The 27,540-nt window shown below is 32.9% G+C and overlaps 2 protein-coding genes across 2 annotated transcripts; one reads left to right on the top strand and one right to left on the bottom strand.

Moving 5' to 3' along the window:
* Positions 1–5,075: 5,075 nt before the first annotated feature.
* Smp_059820 (hypothetical protein) lies at positions 5,076–21,891 on the top strand (the record flags this gene model as incomplete). The annotated part of the gene is made up of 5 exons (XM_018794751.1): positions 5,076–5,081; positions 12,505–12,721; positions 15,880–15,996; positions 18,870–19,147; positions 21,543–21,891. The coding sequence occupies 5 exons, from the start codon at positions 5,076–5,078 to the stop codon at positions 21,759–21,761; spliced, it is 837 nt and encodes a 278-aa protein (XP_018649132.1). The 3' UTR covers positions 21,762–21,891.
* Positions 21,892–23,875: 1,984 nt separating this feature from the next.
* Smp_154340 (putative nuclear factor Y transcription factor subunit B homolog) lies at positions 23,876–26,857 on the bottom strand (the record flags this gene model as incomplete). Its single annotated transcript, XM_018794750.1, has 4 exons — positions 23,876–23,944; positions 24,888–25,208; positions 26,550–26,679; positions 26,739–26,857. The coding sequence occupies 4 exons, from the start codon at positions 26,855–26,857 to the stop codon at positions 23,876–23,878; spliced, it is 639 nt and encodes a 212-aa protein (XP_018649131.1).
* Between the last annotated feature and the right edge of the window lie 683 nt (positions 26,858–27,540).

Raw genomic sequence — 27,540 nt, 5'->3', positions numbered from 1 at the left:
TTAAATAGGAAATCAACATTCATTAATAAATTATTTATTCATATATAGTTTATTAACTGATAATTAATAATAAGTGACATAGTTTTTTTTGTTTTAATATTATAATAATGAAGGTTATTTTTTTATTCAAGGAAATAACGTTTGTTCTAAAAGAAGGTGGACGAAATAATAATAATTAAAGAACTTCCTCAGTGGGAATTAAATCTATCAGGTCAGGTTTAAATTAGTGAACGCCAGAGAGAGCGCGGTGTGTAGAGTGGATGAGCGAGGATGGGATCACCGTGAGTGCAGTTGCAGTTGATAAGAGTAAATGATTGATATCAAGAGAGCAAGTGGAGAGATTTCAAGAGTTAGTAAGAAACCTTTATACAGAGAATTACAATTCAACGGGGATGGAGCTAGTGATAGTGTGAAAGATAGGTTAACGAAAGTAATTAGTAAGACTTTCTACGCAGCCCATCTCGCATTGACTTTCTCGAGTCGACCAGTGATGTCTACTCAAACGAAGGATAAGTTACCTGAGTTGGCCTCCTCCATGTGCATTTACAAGTTCAGCTGCTCCTGTGGAGATAGCTATATCGGGCGTACTACTAGGCCCTAATTGGAAACCATTGTTCGCTTACATGTGTTGTCCTAATTTTCACAATGGGAATGTTTACTATCATTGATTTGTGTGTGAGCTAGGATACTGTCCGAGTGCCCAGACTGAAACAAGTGGTTTCTTTAGGGGGCCACTCCTTGAGCTTTTGATCTTAAGGTCTAACCCACAAGGCAGTGGAGTACAAAGTGTTGATCGCGTTTATAATTGCACCACACACAGATCGCTAAAACCACAGACACGCGAATCAATTAAGCTACTAACATTCGAAATAAAGCTATCACACTTTGTAAACTTTTTTGATAATACTTTGAACACCAATGTTCTTATTCGTTTAGCTCTAACACTAAATTTATGCAGTGCAAAAGAGGTTGAAGTTCCTATAAAATCGACACCAGAAGAGATAAAATTATTCGATGTTCTTGTTGGATAATGAACTGTGATAATTAGGAGTGTTTGAACTATAGTGTAAAATAGGAATCCCAAAAATAACGCAATTTAATCAAGAAGTACGAGATGGACGCGAACGAATTTATTGTATTTGGAATTCGAAATCAAGTACAAAGAAATCATTGGTTCATATAAACACCACATGAACCTACTAGTTAAATGAGAAGAATCGAGTGAGTGGATGAATAGTCATGAAAAAGTTTGATGCTCCATTAAGACATCACAACTCTTTCCTTTCGTCTTTAACATCTGTTCATTGTGTCTACAGGAAGATCCTATACAACAAAGTATGAATATTGTTTGTAATAACTTGGTTGAATTACAGTTCTTACTTTCATTTTTCTAGGGTTTATTACAAAGTTTGAATCGGAAATGATGTGATTAAATAAATATAGTATATTCTGAAAATAGTTTGAATTATTTTTTCTGGTCGGCGTTTTTTTAGCGAGCTAGTTTTCTACGGGGTGTAGTCGCTAACCCCATGCCCAAACTTCCTCCTTTATCCGGGCTTGGGACCGGCAGTAGCCTCAGAAAGGCCCCAAGCGGAGAAGAGGAAGACCAAAGAACACATACCGAGAAGTGGAGACAGAAATAAAAAGAGTGAACAAAAGTTAGATAGAACTAGAAAGGAAGGCCCAGGACAGAGTGGGTTGGAGAATGCTAGTCGGCGACCTATGCTCCGTTGGGAGTAACAGGTGCAAGTAAGTATATTCTGAAAATAGTTATCAAATGCATGCTGATTTACGGACACGATCAGATTGAAACATATAGTAATGCTGTAATGTTCGTATTTAATGATGATTTCTGTGTAAATTATTTTGCACTTATTACGAATTTCAAATACAGTTCGTTCATTCGTGATCATCATATTCTATCTGACTTAAACTGGACATCTAGTTACCATATTAATTTGAATATTTCAGAATATCATAAATGTAAAGGACAGATAGATAATTTCAGATTGTTTGAAATGATATACTGCGAAATTACTTAGTGCACACATTTGTCATATAGAATACAACAGTGTTATGCATCATTTGGGGAACACTAGTTCTTTTTAAAAGGTTTAAAGCATCCTGTTGATGTATGAAAAATGTGTTCAAGGTGAATTCCAGGGCTATTACTGACTACTTGTGGTCTTTTACAACTAGAAAGATGATCAAGCAGAGCACATAACAAAAGCGACAAAAATTATTGTGACAGGTCTGGCGTTATCTAAGTGTTTTGCTTTATAATCTTCTCTTTGGGATAGAAGTTATTTGAACTAGATAAATGTATTAGGGACAGTGTAAGTGTAATATTATCTGGAGGGAGAAAATTTTATTGAGTACCCTCAATAATAACAATGATTAATCATTTAATGTTCCCATGATTTAACTAGTCTAATGAGACATATTTAAACGTGTAAGCACATTTAAAGTAGTATTAGAGGAGAAGTGACAAATAAATAATTGGAGTGATTTTATTTCATGGACAGATTAAGGTAAATTATTAGACACTCGAAAATTTACGGGTACATTCATATGGGGAAAAGTTAGAATGAGATCGCTTAGCTAATGACAAGTGAGGAATACTACAACTAGGCGTTTCTGCATATTTAATTGGATCATTGTATGCAAAAGATAGTTTATAGATTATTTTGAAGAAGAAGAAGATGGAATTAAATCCAAGTCTCTGCTTCTTTAAAGGTTCGAATTCGAACTTGTAGCATCTGGATTAGTAGTTTGAGGTGCTATAAGTTCGAAGTGTAAGTAGCCTCTAAACACATTCCAATCTTGATTTCTCTTTGATGCGAGTACTACTAAGGATAAAAGTGCAGTATTCTAGGAGTGGTCGGACACATACTTTGTACATTAAAGTACGCGAATCATTGTTATAAAGATTACGAAATAAACAGACGAGAATTCGTTGAGACTCGAAGGTCTGTTTGTAAATCTGTCATGAGAAGAACAAATTGTGGAAATACCTTAGTCGTAAGTCCACAACTGTATGAAATTCGGATTAAACTTTACCACATATGGTGAAATCTAGGTCGAGTAAATGATTATCAAACCAAATCAATCCACATTTTCAACTGCAGAGTTCCAAATTTCGTTTAGAGCACCATTGAGCTACCATATTGACCTCCATACGTCTATAGTTTTGTTTTTGGTTAAGCTCATGAGGCGAGGAAGAATACACCAATTTAAGGTACTCTGAATATAGAAAAGACTTGTTCATTCGAAGTAGTTGTAGATATCATTCATAGAAGCTATAAAGATTTAAGTTCTTTAGACACTACTTAAATTATCTGGTTTGTGACTGAGACATCATAAAAAAGGTGAATTTATTTTGACAATTTTATGTCAGTGACTGAGGAGACCGAAGTTCAGTGTGAATACATATACTCATATGATGTATTAAAAACGACTTCTTGATAAGAACGAAATTTCCATAAAATATTCTCATAAAAGTGTAATAATGATGCTTTACTGAACTTTTCATACACATATACTCAATATCTCGTGGAAATTAGTGAACATTAATGGAAGGTGAATATTATATCTTTTTAATTTCAAACTGTCTGAGTCGAGTTCCACACATAATTGATTTATCAGTCTAAATAACTTGAGGTTAAAATTACCCATACCTAAATCGGGGTTACATTTAATGGCAATACTTCAGTCATTAATTCTCTCGCATGACCTGACAGAAATGAGTTGCTGGATTTTTCATGTCCAATTTTTATTTGCTGACAACAGAGTGTATTAATACATATTTGAAATTGTGCTCCAGCCAATAAATGACTAATTGATCAACATCATGATGACAATTAACTAGTTATATTCGATGGCAATCAGTTTTAATTTTGTTGAATGTAACAGTAAATCTCCGGTAGTATTATCTTAGGTAGTCCGTGTAAAGTTCATTTAGTCTAAGTGCGTTGTACTGATACAGTATTCACTAACAAAAGTCATGATAGAGCATTTACTACGAATACGCAGTTTTGAAAACGAAGTAGTTTTAGTTGCCAACGACAGAAGGCTGAGAAACGTGTGGTAATCCTGACAACTGAAGCACATCTACTGATTGAAACAACATTACGGTTTCCCCACTTCGAATCCATGAAGCTAAACAACATAAAATGATTAACATGGGTATAACTGAATGAATCCTTTGAAAATCGTTTACAAAGTGTCTTATTTGACAGTATAGATACTTATTCTTCAATTTATCTCTCCCTTCTACTTCTGTGTATGTTAACTATTTTCCACGAATTGTTCAGCAATATTTTCATATTTATCAGTCTCCCTTGACTGGAACTTTGTAATTCCACTTTATTCAGTATTTGCCATAAGCTTGTCATTCTATCATTGCATGTGACTGCAATGCTGACAATAGGTCATGCTTCAATTAACTGAAGGTTGTAGATTAGTACAATCATTGACTACTATTCTTTGTTTTGTTCCACAACCACATTGTACAACTTGATTTTGATCGACGGAAGTTTGATTTTATTGAGTGGGTAGTATTCTTGTTGATTCTCAGGTATTGGACATTTGTAGTTAGTAACTATAGTTCACTGTGTATTACGGTATTGAATGACAGCAGCTGTTGACTGTATAGTGACCGAGAGTGATGGAAATAATTTAGAAGTCTAAATAATTTGAAATCACAGTCAATAAATTTTCACGTCAGCAATAAATCGATCTGTTCACTTCAATTAAAGCGTCTATCATCTGATCTGGATCAAATGAGTTGTAGGATTTTTCAAGAATCAGTTTGCATTTGCTGATGTGTGAGCATGCTAAAAAACAAATCTGATTGTGTTCAAATCAATAATTGGTTAAGTAATCTATATGTCATGTGTTGAACAATCATATTGTACATAATTGTGTTTTTACTATATTACATGAAAAGTAGTCAATGAATAACCTCTGTTTTGATGAAATACGTGTGGTTATATTAACTTTGATTAGTTTAAAGGAGTTGTACACCCAATTGTATGTTTTTAGTTTTTAAACAAATCCATATTATTTGCTTTTGCATGGATGTAAGTTTAATGTTTATGAATGCAATTTAGTCAAGACTATTTAATTACTTCAAGTTAGTTTTCAACAGTTTTAATAATTTGACAATAGTAACATAGGTTCAGTGCATCAAATCAAAACAGTAATTTGGTGAATTTCAGATTATCAAAATGGTAAAATGTACATGTATGAATTCTTTTATGAGAGATAATTTTCATTCTGTAATCTAATATGTTTCATGAAGACTATGTTACTGTAATGAAATTACTTAATCATTATATTAGGTGAAAATAATACTAACAGTTAGACTCCCTTATAAAATATCTAGTTACTTCAAGTGTATTTTCATTGGGAATCAAACCAGTTTGGTAATTTATTAGAAGTTAAATAAGCCTTAAGATGCATGTCGAATAGTGTTGTTATCTTCAATATGGACAATTTAAATTTTAAAGAAATTCCATTAAAATACTGCTGGTTATCAACAAAGTAAATTCTAAAATGAAGTGAATTTTGAAATCATTTTGTTCCCTTGAATTATTTTTAATGATATTCAATGGAACTTGATTTTTTAAGAAAATCTATACCTAACTTGTGTCTAAATGTTATTAGTAAAATTCCCGGACTGTTAGTGGTGAAGATACATGAGTGTATCAGAAAGACGACTGGTTTCTCATTAGATTATGTTGGTTGGAGAAAGGTAGGTAAACGAATTATATGGTATACTGTGAGGATGGTCCACAGGTGTTAAGTCGGCTTCTAGAGAACTCTAACAGAGCCTCCAGAGGCTCATAATGAGCCCCGACCAATCAGCGGTTAATTAGAAGTTGTGTGAAGTTATGTTACTAAAATAACGAGATCCTGATTGGCTGATTAACACACTGCTACCATATAAACTCAAGGTCTCTTAATTACTATAAAATCCCTGTATTTTCTGTACATAAATGAACCTTGCAGTAAAGTGTTTTCTCTCATACTCGAGTCTTCTCCCTGGTGTTCAAGTCGCTGAGTAGTTCTAGCCTGGGGTTATCAGAATAGCTTAGGATCTGAATATAGCGTTCAACTTACAGACGTATCATATACATCATCTGGGGAAGATATTATACACAGAAAAATTTATTATACTGAAAAGTCACTAAATCATCTATGCATAATCATTACATTTCAAATCATTTAGATTAAGAATGAAGTTGTAAGATTATCATGAATCGTCTCTCTCAAGCCTATATGGACAACGTTTCATGAGACTGAAAATGTCAAAAAAAATATTTAGAACAGAATGTTATACTTCCTATATATGTTCAAAAATATTTGAACGACGTGTTTGACAGGAACTGGGCACTAAACTTCTAGAAGACATAAAGTGTCAAAATGTTATATTCTAATTAAATTTTTGAAATAGACTTGTTTCAATTGATCTAAACGGTTACAATTCATTTGTTGAATTTATTAAGGTCGAGCAGATATCACCCGAAATTCGCAAGATTAAGAGCTGATTTGATGAATTTTTCAGTGTTGACTGTATATTGTCAAATGACTTTGATGGTCGATGTTTTGTCAGTGTATAAATCTAGATAGTTTAATTTGATCATCCATAGTTTTTCAAAAAAGTGTACAATATGATAGGAGGAGTAAATGTGACTGAGCGAAACGGAATACTCCAACGCGAAAATTTTCCAAAGATTTATATTCCTCTTACCCCCGTCCAAACAAAGGACAGACATGGAGAAAATAAAATGAAAACTTCTCTTTCAAAAGCAGTCATCAGTATCGGTTTTATTTTCTTTCTGTTTACATACTTTGAGTGAAATCTCTAAGACTGCAAAAATGAGAAATAGACAGACACTGTAGTCTGTATGTAAAATTATCTGTATGCAAATTTGTTTTCGGGTTATCTTGATCGATTAGCTATAAAACGACTTTATGTGTTCGCCTCAAACATATGAAATACACCAATCATTTTCCTATACTTTAAACAATCATTATTCGTTGTATACGACATGTGTTCAAAAAAAGGCTACCATCCTAAATTTCTAAACATTCAGTTGGTTTCTGTACGTTGAATCGTGTATAGAAGTAAAACGGAAGCTATATTGTTCTTACCAGGAATATTTCTGTTCGTAAATTTCTGTTGAGTAAACATGTATTTATGAATCATTGTTTAATTTTCGGCAGCGAGTAACCTACATTTTATGAAACCATTTTATTGTATGTTCATGATGGCCTATATTTGTCTTGATACTCAAAATCATATATGAAATAAGGCTAAATATTTTGTTATTTAATAAAAGAATCTAGTTTAAATGCAATATTTAAAGAATAAATATACCATATGGAATTCCTCATACTTTCCAGAATTACGACAATTTATAACTGTGGAATCCTCATGTACTGGATTATTATTTCACCATGCAAGACCTCAAGATTTTGTGAAATCTCAAGTACGTGCAGTATTCCAATATATTATATAATTTGTTTTAGTAATAAAGTATCTTGTAGGAAGCTGAAAGATGTTTGTGTGATGGCTGGTGTATTATTAGTTTAGATATTTCATAGATTCAAATGTTTAGTGTTATGATGTGCAGTGTCGAAACCGATATACATAGATTTTATAGATCACAAAGATTCATATATGCAAACCATTGTCCGGCTACTGAGTGAGAAGACTAAGGGTGAAGGAGGAAGTTTATCGTTTAAACTGAATAAAATCCATATGCACTCATTTATTTTTATACATATATACTTTCTAGAAAATGAAACTAATGCTTGGTCAATAATATGGACTTATAATTAGGATTTTGGTAGACACATCGTAGCCTTCTCGTTTGACGACTTGTAATTAATACACTGGATCACTTAAGTTGGTAAAAAAATGACTGTATCTGTGTTAATCAGATAGACAATACTTGCTAACAGATATCAGTTGGGTAATCCTGAAACTCTAGAGGAGGTTGCTGTTGATCTAATGGTGTTTAAAAACCAAAGCTAGTGGCTATCTGCAAAGTTGATCGACTTAATTGTCCCAGCAATAAAACCAAATAACAATGTACTGTCTAAACTCCAGTTAGTATAAATGTTGCCTGTTATCGTGATCCCATGAAGAGAAAACTCAAACTACATAACTATGGTATCAAAAGCAACAACACAGCTCATCATTGACTAATAACATTTAGACACAAGTTAGGTATAGATTTTCTTAAAAAATCAAGTTCCATTGAATATCATTAAAAATAATTCAAGGGAATAAAATGATTTCAAAATTCACTTCATTTTAGAATTTACTTTGTTGATAACCAGCAGTATTTTAATGGAATTTCTTTAAAATTTAAATTGTCCATATTGAAGATAACAACACTATTCGACATGCATCTTAAGGCTTATTTAACTTCTAATAAATTACCAAACTGGTTTGATTCCCAATGAAAATACACTTGAAGTAACTAGATATTTTATAAGGGAGTCTAACTGTTAGTATTATTTTCACCTAATATAATGATTAAGTAATTTCATTACAGTAACATAGTCTTCATGAAACATATTAGATTACAGAATGAAAATTATCTCTCATAAAAGAATTCATACATGTACATTTTACCATTTTGATAATCTGAAATTCACCAAATTACTGTTTTGATTTGATGCACTGAACCTATGTTACTATTGTCAAATTATTAAAACTGTTGAAAACTAACTTGAAGTAATTAAATAGTCTTGACTAAATTGCATTCATAAACATTAAACTTACATCCATGCAAAAGCAAATAATATGGATTTGTTTAAAAACTAAAAACATACAATTGGGTGTACAACTCCTTTAAACTAATCAAAGTTAATATAACCACACGTATTTCATCAAAACAGAGGTTATTCATTGACTACTTTTCATGTAATATAGTAAAAACACAATTATGTACAATATGATTGTTCAACACATGACATATAGATTACTTAACCAATTATTGATTTGAACACAATCAGATTTGTTTTTTAGCATGCTCACACATCAGCAAATGCAAACTGATTCTTGAAAAATCCTACAACTCATTTGATCCAGATCAGATGATAGACGCTTTAATTGAAGTGAACAGATCGATTTATTGCTGACGTGAAAATTTATTGACTGTGATTTCAAATTATTTAGACTTCTAAATTATTTCCATCACTCTCGGTCACTATACAGTCAACAGCTGCTGTCATTCAATACCGTAATACACAGTGAACTATAGTTACTAACTACAAATGTCCAATACCTGAGAATCAACAAGAATACTACCCACTCAATAAAATCAAACTTCCGTCGATCAAAATCAAGTTGTACAATGTGGTTGTGGAACAAAACAAAGAATAGTAGTCAATGATTGTACTAATCTACAACCTTCAGTTAATTGAAGCATGACCTATTGTCAGCATTGCAGTCACATGCAATGATAGAATGACAAGCTTATGGCAAATACTGAATAAAGTGGAATTACAAAGTTCCAGTCAAGGGAGACTGATAAATATGAAAATATTGCTGAACAATTCGTGGAAAATAGTTAACATACACAGAAGTAGAAGGGAGAGATAAATTGAAGAATAAGTATCTATACTGTCAAATAAGACACTTTGTAAACGATTTTCAAAGGATTCATTCAGTTATACCCATGTTAATCATTTTATGTTGTTTAGCTTCATGGATTCGAAGTGGGGAAACCGTAATGTTGTTTCAATCAGTAGATGTGCTTCAGTTGTCAGGATTACCACACGTTTCTCAGCCTTCTGACGTTGGCAACTAAAACTACTTCGTTTTCAAAACTGCGTATTCGTAGTAAATGCTCTATCATGACTTTTGTTAGTGAATACTGTTTCAGAACTGTTATAACTTGTGGTCTTATGCCCTATTATTGTATGAGGTAATGATACCGCCAGTTAGAGTACAGTGATTTTTCGACCGTAGCATTGGCAGATAAAACCTGTACGAGCAGTCTGGAGTTTTTATCGGTCCTATTTCTTGCCTAGCCCTGCCTGTTAAGTCCAGAATCGCGATCTCAGCCTCAACGATATGAATAATGTATTTCAAACATACTGGGTTTATATACAAACCAAACAGACCACATCATACCGTAAAATAGAAAATAATATTTGTACAGTACCTAGCCGAAAGTGGCTGTGAATTTGGGAAACTGTAATTAATAGACTGGTCATAACTCAAGAACGGTGAATCGTATAATAATAGTCTGTAGGTCAAAATAAAGCTTTTAATAATAGGGACATGAATGTTCATAGTTTAGCTACTTAATAATTATACAAAAAAAATATATGTATCGTAACGTTCTAAAAATAGGTCTCAAAACTTACCATTCATAATTCACGTCTGGATATCACAAGTGCAAAGCACTTAGATTAAAAGAATGTTACACGGAATCATATGACTGTTATATAAGATAATACTACCTGAGGTCCACTTTTACACTTAGCAAATTGTCACTATTTTTGCCTGTTCTGGTCCAAAATGAATGAAACGGTTTTATTGTATTTAACAACAAATCGGCATCTTCGATAGTACAAATTGTGCAGATATGGTCAACCATATTGAACATGCTTTTTATCAAACCTAGTTTGTAATGAACTGGTGAATAAATATGGAAACTGAGATACTGGCCTGTCAATGTCATGCACATATCACCTATAAAGGCACATATTTTCGACCATGTCTTCAGCTAAGTTTTCCACATGTACCATAAACATATAAAATAATAATGGTAGTGAAGATCTAACTATGGCAACCTGACCAATCTGTTAAAATTATTCACAACGAAATATGAATTTGACTTTATCACTGAATAAAAGTAGCAAATCTTTTGGAAATATCTCTAAATGGGCAATATAAGATTTCAGAGGTACTTTAATGAAAACAGAACTCTCCTCAAATAGATACGTTGTGTTTTTCCTGATTTTGAAATCATATAAATAATCAACCAACGTAAAAGAATTTCCCAGTGAATATTTACTTAAATACCTTTGAATAGGGTTTAGTCGTTTCGTCAGTCACTTAACGAGATCGACTAATGGATAAAACTGGATGTAGAGGATTGTTAGTTTTATCGATTTTAGACAATCCATATAAATTGGAATATTTTAAATGGATAGGACATGAGAGATTAGAACCCACTTTATTAATAATATTCATGTATAGTAGTTTCATGAAGTCTGAATTCATTCTTCTCTCAAATTTACAAACTATTTCAAATTCAATACAAGACATAAATTTAGTTTTACCACTGAAATTGGATAACATCCTACTTTCATAATCACATTTATTCATTATAATCACTCTTGACCCTTTAGTAGGTTTAGATAAAACAACCTCAAGATTATTTCGCAATTGCTTTTGTGCTTTAAAATGTTGAGAGGTTAATATTGCCTCTCTTCCTTGTAGAACTATAGAATTGGTGAGTTATTTATCATATATAAATGCCTTGTCAAGTAAATGAGAGATCACATGAAAATTTAGTACGCTAGTATATGATATAGTTCAGATAAATTACGTCTTCTCATTGCACCATCTAAATTTAACAAAGAGACTAAATGTTTTAAGTAATTAGCGATAAATGACGTGCTGTAAAGGCATATCAGAAAATTATTTATATATTATTATAACGAACATATTTGAGCTCGTTTGTAAGACCAAGCAACAATCCCGATATCCAGTGAGAAAATCCTGATCATGATTTTATGGGAATTTCTGTAGAAACTCGTAACATGTTAATGAGCACCATAGCTTCTCTAAAAGCTGAGACACTCTAGTTCTCACTGTAGAAATGATTTTATCTAGAGTTTTTAAAGTGCTCAACTTCCTATATATAAAGTTTATTTAGTTGCATTTGACTTTACAACAAATGTGAATCCATTTGGTTTTACGTTTGTAGACGTGAATAAAAGTATTACCATCATAAATCCCTGGTTGTGTTTTGCGAGAATTATTTTTTGTCATTCCAATAAACTTTTCATCACTCTATTTCATGTTACTTGGGATGATTTTCAACACCGTGTATAAGTAAGTGAGCGGCTACTGTTTAAACAGTGAAAAGTTAAACAATAAAAGTGTTGGATGCCAACTTAGTCGTCTAGAGGTTTGTCGTTCGAACGCCAAACCGAATGTCCTGGGTTTGATCCTCGTATGAAGAATCATGGATACATACTGATAAGTACTGGCAAGAAACAGCCGTCTAGTTTTTCCAAGTCTTTAACAGTGGTCTAGCTAAGATCGTTCGTGATTTCGAAGGTGGAGAAGATAACTGACTTGAAATACTTTTTATATTGAGCATTAAATGAAATATAAATAACGAAACTGTCAATAAACGAACATTTCGAAATTCACAAGCAAATCTACTAGAGAATTTTTAATTGTTTACTGACTCATCTAGTCACTTGATAATATCAACATTTATTTTTCCTTAATTTCTCCAGTGGGTGTGTTTCAAACCGAAATATTTCACAATGTATCGTGCGTCTCTGGCAACTCTTTTGTTAGTATGGATTATATACGATGTTGTTAGAGAAACAATCAAACATTTTGATCATTCTAAGTATGGTTGGATCACGTACGCTACAAATTGGGGATTTCTGCTACTTACCATAGTTCATATATCACTAGCTATCTACTGCTTGATTTACAACATAAAATGTAAGCAATTTTATTTATGCAATTAAATTACATTTAAATCATATGTTTATAAAAGTCAAGTTTTATGAATATTACAATTTAGCTACCTTTCATCCATCAGTAATGTAAATTATAGCAATTGAAATAAAATCGTTTCAAACAAAAAAACACAATTGATTGATTACTAGATGGTGATCAATGTCATGCGTGTCGAGTCCTTCTTAGTGCTGATCAAATGCCATAGATCAAGTTGCAATGTGACCTTCAGTCTAGGTGACTCTACACTGCGTGCACAAGGTTTCTCAGAGAAAAAAATCTTATAAGGCTTGGAGACGTTGTGAATTAAAAAAGTTTATGTAATTAGTGCTTGATGAGCTTTTTCTATCAAAGTTGAAGAACATTTCCATGAATTTATAATGGGACTAGTTTAAAATAACTTCCAGTAGATCAATGTCATTATTGGATATTAAGATAAAATATCTTCATTTTGTGGTAAGGGGAGTAAAAACTTTATTAAATTTCCAAATGACATTTATATTCATTCCGTTAATTTGGAAGTAAAAGTTAATAAGTCATAAATAATCTATAAGAACTTTCGTCTAAATTAGAGCGAATAGTTTCACAGTATTTGGGCACCGAGTTGATGTAAGACATTAAATAGGAATAATATATTTGTAAAATCTCAGCGAATGAATTTGTAGTAAATCCAACGTTTCGCCTAGCAATCTGGTTCAAGCTTTTTCAAGGAATTGTAATCAAACATCAAAATTATCGAATATAAATAGATACATGGTTCTCCGGTTCATTGTACACTGAATAGGTCATCCAATTAGCGTTAAAAATGTTTAAACTAGGTATATGTATTAGTGTGTAAGAGACTTGTGATGTGAAATGAAATGTGTTAAGATAACATATTGTATATATACGTAAGTGATGAAAACATCCAAACAATATTAATAGGAGGGATGGGATACAATTATCTGTGCCATGGCAGCTAATCATTAATAAGTAAAAACCTGAACTCCTTTCCGTTTTATCTATCTCGTATTATCTAAGTGACAACAATTACATTCAATGATTCTAATCAGTTGTCTTATCGGAATTTGTTAAACAATTAATTGGGACATTAAAATAACACATATATTCAGTTTCAAACTGCATTCTTCCTCTTCGAATTCGTTCTTTTATATTGTTTATTTATCTTCATTTCATACATGCTGTGACACATATGATTCATATCATATATCAAAAATTGTATGTTTTCACCACTTACGTATATATATACAATATGATATCTTAACACATATCATTTCACATCACAAGTCTCTTACACACTAATACATATACCTAGTTTAAACATTTTTAACGCTAATTGGATGACCTATTCAGTGTACAATGAACCGGAGAACCATGTATCTATTTATATTCGATAATTTTGATGTTTGATTACAATTCCTTGAAAAAGCTTGAACCAGATTGCTAGGCGAAACGTTGGATTTACTACAAATTCATTCGCTGAGATTTTACAAATATATTATTCCTACTTAATGTCATAAATAATCATTATATGAGAACACTGATCAATATTATTAACTCAGTGTTAAACAAATCACTGAATCTAAAATAAGTAGTCAATTGTCATCTTTTCTTGCCAATTTATTTGATTTTGTTAGTTTCAATATCTTCAGACACTGTCACTTGCAATTCATTGTTATTTCAACAAATGAATGTACCTATACACATGTAAATTAATAAACTCGATGAGTTATTATATAAGGTTTTGACTTTTGGGAAAATATGCAACTAGTTTTTTCCAATAATGACTTTTGTTGTATAATGCGTTTTATTGGGAAATGATGACAGAGTGATATTGACAGTCTTTTGAGTGTCGGAAGTGTAGTAGGTCTCATCATATTGTAACCTTCCCTTCAATTCATGAGTTTTAGGAAATAACCATTTTCTATGAATGTTTGTTTAATAGCTTCACCTCATCTACGACATCATTTAAACAAATTTAATTAATCGTATTAACTAAATCAATTGTTAAGTTATCGTGTACACGAAAATTATCTGTTGTATTTGAACTGTCATCGTTTCGAATATGCAAGAAATAACCTGTAAATGAGAGCATTGACCGATATAATCTGCTCAGGGCAAAACAATGCATTGGGTTCTAAATAAGTCTTTATAATAAACAGACAATTGTAGATGGTCGCTCGATAACGCTAATTGATTGATGTTAGACAAGTAAAGCATTGGACACCGGGTCAGTTATCTAGAGATTAAGCCGTCGAACGCGAAGCCGAAGATCATAGATGAGATTTCCCGTGGTGATTTTCAGAAGGCGCATTACTGAACATCCAGATACTTGTACAAATCAGCTGTGCAATCGCTCTTAGTTTTTAATAGATTTCCAACTTAGGTCTGTTCGGGGACATCAATAATGTTGAATAATCTTCACAGACCTCTGTGCTAAAAGCAGAACTTAGCTGAAGAATACGTAAAACCAATGGATTGTTGTGTAGCCAATATATCATTATTTGAGACGACTAAACAACTCGCACTACACGGACCCCGCTCAGAATCGAATTCAAGATCTTCCGGTTTTCTGGAAGACAGAATATTTTCGGGCTACTCATGTCTCGCATGTCCAACTTCAGTAAAACTGAGATATTAGGGAATCATTGGATTCTGACTTATTTGTCAAGAGAAATCGAACTTTCAGTGAGAACTGAAGCTACTAATCCGACACCGTAATATGGTCGTGGGTGCATACTTTCAACGAATATCATGTTAAGATGCAACAGTTATTCAATACTCTCCAGTTTTTAACGATTATTCGGAGATGTTAGTTGATGCCGAGAACTATCGTCAAATCAAACAATTTCCGAGAATTCTTTACCTCTTAATCAGCCACTCAATGATATGAATCTTGAACGTTGATTTTGGGTGGAACACTTTTCTCTTGATGCATACAGTCAATACAGTTTACATACAGTAAGTATATTCGATTTATCGACCGTGAAGAATAAAGTGAAAATTGTGATATTTTTTATTTACAATATATTTCGTTCCCCTCAACTCTAGTTGTCAGTGTATTTTGCTTAAAACACCGCAAGATTAATGTGTTCTACAAATTGAATTTCTGTTAATTTCCATTGATTTACTGTTACACGTAGTTCCTAACAATGAACCAAAATATTATCAACCAATATGGTTTCTGTATAATTTATCTGCAACGTGTATGCTTGTGGTTTCTGTCGTGTTTTGGTTTTCACTGTCGAACATTCCATTGGGTAAGCTAAATAATACTTATTATGAGTTTCAACCAGTCTATTTATTTATTAATAATTGTTTATTAAACTAATCTGATCCAGACTGTAAAAAATGGATTTAGTTCTGATGAACCGACATCAACTAAACAACTGTTGGAGACGAGTTTTTCTCTAACAGCTTTTGAGTGACTGAACGCTAACGAATGATGCAGAATTAGTACGTCGGAATCGTTTATTACTCGATATGTTTGAATGGATTTTTAGTTAGTTACTTCTCAATGAAAACAACCTTAAACCTTCCTTCTGTGTGTATGTATGTATGCCAACACCGGATGTTACTCGAAGAATTGCAACTTTATATAACAATGGGGATGTAGTGATACATTGAATAAAACTGACGGTTAACTTAATTGAAAGTTTATTTCACTATGATCCGAGTTTAAATATCGTAAACAAAGTACATCTATTAACTACTAATGGTGAAAATAAAACTTTAGAAATAGGTTAGATAAACAATATAGTCACAGACCTCAGAATCTATTCTATGGTTGAATGAAAATTTAAATAGGTGTCACTTTCTATCTCTTTATGTTGGAGATACTAAATATTCTTCCTGGTCAAAAATCTACTAATTTTGATATTTATAGAAATTTGCTAAAACATAAACACATTTTCATAGTTGAAAGCGTGAGCCAATTGAAGCTAGACCACCATGGAAAACCTGAAAGCACTGGACGGCCGTTTCGTCCTATTATGGGACTCCTCAGCAGTGAGCATCCACGATCCCGCACTCGCGTATAGAATAACGATTGTCTTCAAAAGTTTAATAAATTAAGTAAAGTTTAGTGACCTTTCGGATGAAATTTCTCTAGATTTGTAAAACTCATCTGAAATATTATCTTCTATAGCATTCATAATATCAGTATCATCATGAAACTCACTATTATCAAGCGCAAATACTTTCACAATTCTGATAAGTCTCGAACTTGAAGGTTCATTATCAGTGTTAACAGGAAAATCATGTATTTTCGATGATTCTTGTGAGATAAATGACATAACCTTCAATGTTTCGTCCACTTTCGCCAACCTATTTAGTATGCCTTGCTAATTTGTTTTATCTAATTTTTTATCACTGACTACTGGTTAATGTTATATTTTGATGTTATGTTTGGTTAAGACGCTAAAAAAACAAACAGTCTATGATGGCCTTGTGTAACAATAAAATAATCACTTCATTGAATTTCTATTCCACTAAATCTAAGACATTGCTTCAGGATTGCTTTGCTTCAATATCCGGACAGGTCACAACGAGGGAAGTAATTGAGGACATCGATTTGAACTTGAAGATGAGCATAATAACTTGATTCATGACTAATGATATTCCGTTTTATGATGAGTCACTGGAGTTTAATTTACCCAGTTCTGTTAGAAACAACCTTATTTGTTACATTATCGTTCCACGGTTATTTTGTGTAGATTTATTATCTAAGCATTCCAGAAAACAAGAAAGAGAGTTGGACAAAGGACAGAGACAAGAATCATTTGAAGCTAGAGAACTGTAACTATATGTTATGTAAGCATTATTAAGAAAGTAACAGAATTACAAAATCTCAAATGATGGAAAGAATGGAGATCTTATAAAAATTTCAAGTGGTCAGATCATAAGGCATAGGGAACCGTGAATTTGTACTATTGTATCACCAAGAAGACGAAATGATATCGAAATGCCTGTAGATTAAAAACTGGTTGTTTAACAAGTCATCGATTCATTTCTGGTCTCTTGATAACCGTCACCTAATAGAAACGTAATAACTTGGGTTGTTTGTGGTGGACCAAAAATTATATTACCTCAAAAATAACAATTAAGTTATTACGTCCTAATGTTAATATTATAGTATACAAATTGTAAGTTATAAACACAAATAAAAGGGACGTTACTTAAGTCAACAGGTTGGTGCGTGTTCGGTTAGGTTTGGTACCAGAATCCACAATTATAGATAGTTAATAATTCCAGTGAGGTTGATGTTGTTCCAGTAACATAGCCAAACGTAGAATATAATGGAAATGTCGCCACAGTCTATAAATGAGAATGATAAATGTTTCGGAGTTCAGTTATCGTAACTACTAGCAACGGAGAACAAGAGACGTGTGTATAGTAGTGTATTTACGAGCGGTTAACAACGTGTGTCATGCAATGAGCAGTACAGAACGGAAAGGTGTGTGTTCAAGGTCATACACTTAAACAAAATGTACAATCATTTTGGGGTAAATGTACAGACTGTGAAAATTAACAAGATGAATGCAAATGATACCAAAAACTATTTACAAAATAGGTTTGTTATATCTATCTCCACATGTTATTAAGTTTGAACGATTTAAAAATCATTGGTGTTAGTTCTGTTATTGTTGAGTTGACGCATAATCACACTAATAAGGGTTTGTACAACCTTTAGTTGTGGATGTTTTCAGATGTTCTTATATGCAGAAAGGTGTGAATCGGATGAGTGAAAGACATGAGAATCCACAATTTTGTGTGGGATATGTTATAAAACTGTTTAATTTGAAACAAGGCTAATTGGAGTTTTGTTGACATGACAATCTGAGAGAAAGTGTGTTTAAAGTAAACCTACATGAAGTAGCCTCGATAATTTCTATTATTCTACTGACTGCAATATAAATGAAAATCAATCTGTGTAGAAATCGTAGAAAATTTAATTAATACAATTAGTAACATCATTCGAGTGTAAAACTAACCGATTCCTTTGCTGTCTGTAATTTCATTGATGTGCAACATAACGTCTCTTTTGATCACGGAGATAACTAAATTTTCACTAACATTCTTAAGTCTGATAGGCATTGCATTTTCATTTTAACTTCCCATATTTGATTTACAGATGCATTCGCAAGTTGGCAAAGTCAAGTTAAACATTCATTAACTCCAATCTTGGTCGTAATTGACATATGCCTTTGTGCTATTCCGATGCGAATGATACATGTCATTTATCCTTGCCTGGTCGGTTTGATATATAGTTTATTCACATATTTGTTTTGGTTACTCGGTGGTGCAGGTCCTTATCGTACAGGACAAGTTTATCCTTTCATTGATTGGAGTAAGCCACAAACAACAGTACTAACGTGCCTTAGTGCTTTGATTTGTACTATTTTATGTCATGTGAGTTTGATTTTTAAAATAATGTTAGATCTGAAAACATGTTCAATTTGATGGATAATATTTATAGCTTTACGACCAGTCGATCTAGCTTAGAGATCACAACAATCAGTAGTGTTTACTATTCTTGGTTATTTATGTGATTCGTTTCTTTAATAGGCTTAAGGGACCTGTACTCACAGACTTTATGGGGGAGTTGTTGATAAGTTAGGGATTGTCACATTTTGGCAATAAATGCTATTAAATCATACTCGGAGTAGAACTTTATTGACATGATATAATTATGTTTTTCGATGGGATTATGCATGAATACCGGAACAATATGTAGTACTTACTAGAATAAATAGGTGTAAATTGCTTAGACTAACCAACATTTCTTGTTAGCTACCAATAAGACTACCACAAAAACAGAATGACTACTTGGTTTGTTCACCGCCTGTATATAGTGTAAATAAAATCATCCATTTGTGTTCACGAAAATATTACGCAAACGTTTGTACAACTTCAGTATCACCACAGTGCTGATCAGTCTGTCAAACCTTGGAGATAAATCACTCAAACAAATAATAATGTAACATTTCAGTCTTGAGGCATAAATTCGAATGTGGATACTGTCAAAATCCTTTTCATTATTTCTTCATGAGATTTTCATTTTCTGGTGTTAAGTGTTGTTTTGATTGGGTGTTGTTTAAATAAATAGATGTTCTTCTGAAATTAGGTCAAAAATGTTATGCAATTTTCGTTTTTGAAATGATTATGGGATTTTAGATTATGTTTAATGAGGATTAAGCTACTGAGATTCTTCCGAACTATTTTAATTTAGTACAGGGTTGTGGAGACCGTTGAGTTTTTAATTGAGATCATCAACCGACCAATGTTAACCAAACATTAAAACCTGGAGGCATCGGAAGGCAGGAGACTCTTCAGCAGTACACACCCACGGTCCCGCACTCGGGATTCGAGCACAGGACCCTAAATCTCGCGCGCGAATGCCTAAGATCTAGACCACTGAGTCGGCATCCAATGGTTTCAGTGTCCGATTTCAACCAATCCATGATATTGTGCCACCATCTTCCATTTTCTTAGGTGGGTAACTGCCTCACACCTGACACCGTAGGACTCCATATCAATTAATAATTGAGGATAGAGTTTTGGTTCGATAAAATCTCGATGTACTTCCTCTGATTACTTTTTGTGTATGCTAACTTTTTGGACCATCATATTCATCGGTATGATTTACTCTTTTAACTAAACACTTTACTATTACCTAATGTTTTTTTGACGATGTCGGTCTTTAAAAAAGTACTATTTGTTTTCCATGTTTTTATCTATACTAGTCGATGGAAAATCAAAATAACTGATTTCACATGTTTTCTATGCAGCAATAGTTATTTATCATTTTGAACTATTGAAATCATTCTTTTGAAAATCAAGTAATATATATTTCAGTAGTTTACAGCCTTCCCAGGATTTTAGGTTACCAGACATGACGCTAAGTGAAAGTGTATGTCACTTTAATAATAATGAAGTGGATACGACATATTATTCTGTGGTGTCTTCGTAAAACTAGTATTTCTTTGAACTACTTATCCATTGAGAATTAATCAAATTTCAACAGGAAACGAAAAGGAAGAACTAGGAATCAAATTTCATGTCTCGGAGAAATCCAAAAGCGTAAACTAAACAAAAAGTTAGAAAACGACAAAAGGAAAATCGAAAAGCAAACAAAGTAAATTTTCGAGGGTCTTGTTTGATGTACATTGTAAAGGACTTCTAAATCAGTGGTGTTTGACTCCTTTATACTTGATTGCGCGCTTACAACAAATCCCACATATTATACGTCCATTTGTGCTCATCTAGTTCTATCTACCTTAAACTACATTATTTCGGGAATTTTTAGTTAGTGAGTCAGTTTGAATGCTTCTAATTATCATAACCACTTCATCAATACCGAAAATATTTAGCTGTGTTATTATGAATGAAAGTGGAAGATTAGCATTATAAAACAATTAGTCCCTTTGATAAATTTCGATAATGCAATGAGAAGTTTATCAGAATCATGTGATATATCAGCGCAATACATTTCGAACAATCTGATCACACATATACTTGTTAAGACATTTTTATATGCATTGCATTATCGAAAATTAGCATTATAACTAACTTCTATTTCAATTTATCGAAATGTTACAAAAACGTTAATGCTAAGATACAAAAAATTAGGAGCTATATATGTTTCTCTTAAATTGTTTCTAAGTGTCATATTCAGATGATTTAGACCAGGGTATGTATTTTCGTTCCATTATTGAAGTTAGTATAATGTAAGGTAGATTTCTTGTATGGCTTTATTAAAGATGAATTCATTTAATTATCTGATCTCTTCTTTGTTATTCAATAGGCCATGCTTTACATAATCTATTTCATACGAGTGAATATAAGCGTTAAATTAGGTGGTCGAGGTTTCATGCTCATTAAAGAATCGAAGGAGCCACACTGTTACGACAATGAGGAATTTGATTTGAGCGAAGAGACCAGTGAGAATGGGAAACAAACTATCCAGACGAGGAAGATACAAAATCCACAAGCAGCGTATCAAAAATATGGCACAATTGAATAAAATATTATTTCTCCATATACACAGTATGCAGACTAACTTTTCATATGGTTATCTTTAAAGAAATTGCAGGACATTGATTTAGTATGTGGTGGATACTATTTGTTAGTTTCATATTCATTTCTACTGTCCGATGTTACTGTTTCTACTTCTTATACTGAAATTGTGCTTCTAATAAACACCGAACAGGATAGCAAGGCATGAGCTTTACCAATAGAAATCTTGCCATTTTTTCTAAATCTAAATCAGATACGACATAGGAATGTTATCGGTCAAATGTACTCTTTGAAATTATGGTCACTTATCGATGAAATTAAGATCTGAACTAGCCTAAATCTGAAACCATTTTCACAATATGGAATATTTGAATAGTTCTGTTATTCTATCTTGATGATATTGTTAAGTCGAATGACAATATTTGGCTTACTTGTCTAGTAATTCCTTCAACGATACATGGGGTTCTGAGTGGTTGAAATATGTCAGGGCCTTCTAGTGAAACTGATGAGTTCAAGAGCCGATTGTGTTATCTGCCTGAGATTTCAAATATCACCATTTGATATTAATCCAACTTAGAGAAATAACTGTTCGCCAGTAAACTCTCAGATTCTCCTAAGTCAATAATACTTCGGTTTATTTACAACATATAGGGAATCACTCCAATAAGCTAGTTTATTGTGAATATTGACTGGGAATCAGCACACATTTTATGTGTTTCAAAATTCGCCTCTACCGACAACTAGTGAGTTTGCTGAACGCTGTTTATTTCACATATTTGAGGATCTGAGACATACAATACTAAGTGATGACTCATTGCCAGAGATATTTAAACGTCGAATAAACCATGATGACGATATCCATCTTGTGGTATTCTAAAGATAGAGAATAGTGACTTCGACGAATTGTATCACACGCTGTGGTCTTACATAATCCACCTTTCTCGGGCAATACTGAAATGACTCACACAAATATTCCACTCCATGTTGGGCAAAAAACCTTGTGGGTGATTGGGTTGCATTGATGTTTATTCAAAGGCTTGAAAACATGATTCCTGAAGGAATGCCACTGGAGATAACTGTATGTACGTAGTTGTAAGTGTATTCACATCACCCAGTGAGTGATGTTCATATTAGATGTACAAGTTTAAATGTGCCAGTGACGTTGTGGAATGATGGTTGGAAATTAGGCAAAACAGTTGGTTCTTCGTTCATTGGATAGCGCACTCACTACCTACAAAATTTTTATCCCCCAATCGTTTAAGACACCTTATCATATCTACTTTATGATTGAGATTTCGTACAAGGACAAGTAGTTTACATCTTACGAACAAAACTGAGATTACAAACAAAACAATTGAGAAAGATCTCAAAAAGTGAGAAAGCTGAATTTTCCCACATAGGAGGAACTTTCATAATACATACGTGTTGGAGCTTAAGTTTATGATTCTGTCTAGAATGAGGGTTACACGTAGAAAAAGCACAATACATGGTATAACAGAGTCGTTAATTTTTTGTATGAAATAAAACCAATCTGCGAGTATACAAACATCATTGTTTAGTATAAATTACAAATAAACAGTAATGGGAAAATGAAATTCTAATACATAAGTGAAAAAATCTTAACTTGATTTATTCTTATGAAAATTATTATTAAACGATAGAAAGAATAACATGATCGCTGGATAATGATGAGTGAAACATGAGGACGAATTACCAACAGAATGTGGAAGCATAAAAGCTTTTTACAGCAGTGATAGAGAATTGACAGTTCATAAAATAAAATTGGTGACTGAGGATGCAACTAAAAATACAGTTTTACTATTCTTATAATATATGTAGTAAACAGTAACTTGAAGATAATCTTTACCTTAAAATTATATCGGGAAAGTAGAAAAATGAAGATTAATTGCGCTTATGAACAGGGAAAACACACTGTTGTTTACATTAGGATTATAAGTTGAAAAAGTTAATTGCTAAGTGAGAATATATGATACAAGAAGATAATCAAATAATTAAGCATTCATATGTATGAATATACTTGACAAGATAAATAGAAGAAGCAAGTAGATAAACACATACATTGAAAAAACAAGTGTGCGTCCAACGGTACTTATCATAGAATCAAGAAACTGAATCCGTCGATTGGTCGGCCAGGGAGACTGATGTTTGAGGCCCACTAACGAAGGCCAACTAGAGAATTGAACGAACATAAACACATGCAACAAAGTGATCACTGGTGAAAATACTAATTAAACAACAAGCGATTAGTACAAAAAGATTACGGATAGCCAGTTGAGTATTGAAAATATACTACGTGAAACAACCGTGATTTTAAAGATAACATTTTGTTCTTAAGAAAATAGTTGAGGGCGAAGAATAACAGTGAGAAATTATGTTGATAAGGAAAGACTATGGTTTTCGTAGGGTTACGATGATGCGAAATATACTTGGGATTACAGTCCTGTGATTGCAGGAGATAAACACCATTTTCCTGAGGTGATTCTTGTGACTTATCCTAAGGCTATTCTTACTGATTCCAAATCTTACTATAACTAATCTGAACATATTGATGGATAATTATGTACAACATTATGCTATTTAACTGCACATATCCCCATATGAGGAACGAGAATCACTGAGTGATAAATACTTTGAACAAGCTATTCTGCATAGTTTAAAAAACTATTTACCTAATCATCTAGGTACTATTTGATAAATGCAGAATATCGCTTGTGATGTACATCTCGTTTCAAAGAATGCGTTATTCTATTATTTCATAAACATGTTACGAGTACAACACAAATACACGGTGGGATGGTGGCTTATTGCTTAAGGTTTTTGATTTCCTGTCATTAGATTGCAGGTTTAAGAATCCCTCCACCTATTTCGGCATGAGCGACTGGAAAATATCACTAATCACCAAACGGAGTGTAGTTCAAAGCAGAGCGCATACTTTTGTACCTGGTAAATAAGTTAATAGTGATAAACAAACGAACAAATTTTTACGAATAAACAGTTATCAAAAAGATCAAAATACTGTGTAACTAATATCAATTTTTTACAAAAAATAAATCACTTAACAGTAAAAGACATTCGAGGTATGGAAGCAGTTTAAATCCATGCTCAGACTTACAGGAGTTGATATTGGCAAAATAATTGTAGTCCCTAAAGAAGAAGACACAGGGGTACCTAGGGTAGTCATTCCTGCATTTGCTACTTTGATATCTGGAGTCGATACGGAATGAACATTATTGTTTTGTATATCATTTGAGCCGTTAACTACAGCATACTGTCTGCCAGCCAGGGATCGTGAAGGTATGTTGGTTAAACCACTGGGGCCAGTTGATAATAGTGTTGGACTCAAGATCACAGCCGAACCAACCGCGGGGGGGACGGTAGACATTGTGGTGGGAACAGATGATTCATCAATGAATGAAGACTCAAGTTTGCTAATCTAAGTATAGGAATTCACACAAATCACTGATACTCATAATGACTTACATGGATAATGAAAATAGTGAAAACGAAAAAGATATGAGTACGCCAAATTCGAAATGGCAGATGTTTACAATTTTTTCCCATCACCTAAATGTGACTTCATTTTAATTTGTGCTCAGAACACGTACTTTCCATATTGTCATTTTGTATGATGAATCTCACCTGTCATATCTGCTTTCACTCACTTTTAGTAACATAACAGACTGAAACGTAATAGAAGCGCCACGAATGTTAAAATATAATGCATCTGTGAGTACCACGAGATCACTTTACCGTATTGCTAACTGGAATTCTGAATACAGACTTAACACAACTACAAATCGATCGTAACATGCAAATGAATCTATTCTTGTTTCATTACACAAAAATAAGTAGTTTTACATGTATTTGAAATTAAAGTAACACGGACACAAATCTCCATATAATAGAAATCAAACTGATTTGTAATCTGAGGTTATCCAAGTTCGTGAGTGGCACAATAAATTCCACACATTGCAGCTAATAAGCACCTTTAAATAGACAACGGCACAGACCATCGGTTTGAGATAAAAACAAACAATACTTGACTTACAGACACCTAGAAAAACACAACTATTATATTGATTCAAGTGTAATAATCCATTACAGTCATTCGACTAAACAAGTTATGTTTCTTAGATGGTCTTTGTTGCTTTTGCAGATGCCAGCGTTATTTAGTATGAAGAACATAAGAATATGGTCAGAATGATTAAGACACGCTGGTGTGTTTTAGGTGTTAGGTTACTCATAATGACACCGCAAATAAAATAATGAGCAAGGACTAAATGTCAATATAGATCTTGTATTCCATAATGCCTACAAATACAACCATAAGGGCAAAAAAAGGCAATGAAAGAGAATCAATTTTTGCCTGTTGGCAACGGTCAAAATGGCCAAACAACCTATGACTATATGGATTTCTGAATTTTTCTTCAATACAAGCATAGAAGTACAACCGGAAGCACAGATGGCTAGTAAAAATTTGAGTTCTGAGTATTTTATATTGTAATATTGATCTATCTAAGATTCTGAACAAAGAAAGAAAATTTTCAGTCAACTAAACTGAGCAAAACTTGAAAAACTAATTGAACAAGTAGGAAGCGAGTCAATTTTCAAACAAAATTGAATTCCACTATAAGAACAACGAGGATGGGGGCGATGCTCGGAAGTCATTTAGCCAGCGACGATGATAAAGACATGAGAAAAACCAGAGAAAAATAGCCAACACGTTTTTTAAACAAATAATAATGCTTTGAAGTTCACAGGCAGTGGTACTTACTTCTCGAAACTTTACTAGAAACGCTCTAAGTGGTTCAATGTAATTATCAAAGCCAAGTGTATTCATAGCACACAAAATGTCTTCACCGTTAATAGTTTTACGCTTTTCAGTTTGACACTTATCAGCAGCTCTATTTTCATATAAAAATAATATAAGGAAACTAACTCGCTAGTGATGAAACTGATAAACTCTGATACACATTCTTGCACACATTCTTTAGCATCTTTAGCAATCTGAAAAACACAAAACGGATTTACTGACAGCATATAATAAAATACTTTTCCATTTCCAGGAACTGCTCTTTTCATTATTTTAGCAACATTAGCTATTGGCAGGAAACGGTCCTTTCAAAATATTAGATTTTAGCGTTACAACTGACTTGTTCACGAAGTGGTGATCTCTGTTCGATATCACCTGCTTGATAGTCCACATCATGATCTTGCAAAGAACCATCTAAGCCCTCATAATATGAAGGTTCTTGATAACTAGATTCTTCACCCTGACTGTCTGTGCTGTGCTCCATAATACTGAAACGGTTAAATGAGAGATAGTAAATTTGACGAACTCGGATAAGAAAATATAAGTCGGTAGTATCTTAGCTAACAAACTAACAACTACATCCCAAGTATGGAAGTGAATCTGTTCATGTAGCTGTAATTTTGTTTGGGCAAGTTATGGACAATTCATTACCAATTACATGTACATTGCTAGCTGAGTCAGTCAGTTACAACGTAGAACTTCGTACATACGTACATCAGTTCGAGTTGCCATACCACATTAGCACAGAGATGAAGTTGTCGATTCAAATCCCATAGTAGTAGAAGTAGTAAGAGTATAAGTATTATGTGAAAGATAAGGATTTGAAGATGTTATTGAAGGAGTATAATACGGTGAAATAAATTTGGAAAGAGAAAAAGGATAGGGACATGAGGAATTCAAAAGATTAAAATTTGGTAGAACACAAAGAGTGGATGCACTTTCGTCATTGCAA

Source organism: Schistosoma mansoni, chromosome 1 (genome assembly GCF_000237925.1).
Source record: "Schistosoma mansoni strain Puerto Rico chromosome 1, complete genome".
Classification (NCBI taxonomy): Eukaryota; Metazoa; Platyhelminthes; class Trematoda; order Strigeidida; family Schistosomatidae; genus Schistosoma; species Schistosoma mansoni.
Note: the sequence above shows the minus strand (reverse complement) of the source record. Positions and strands in the feature narration are given on the sequence as shown.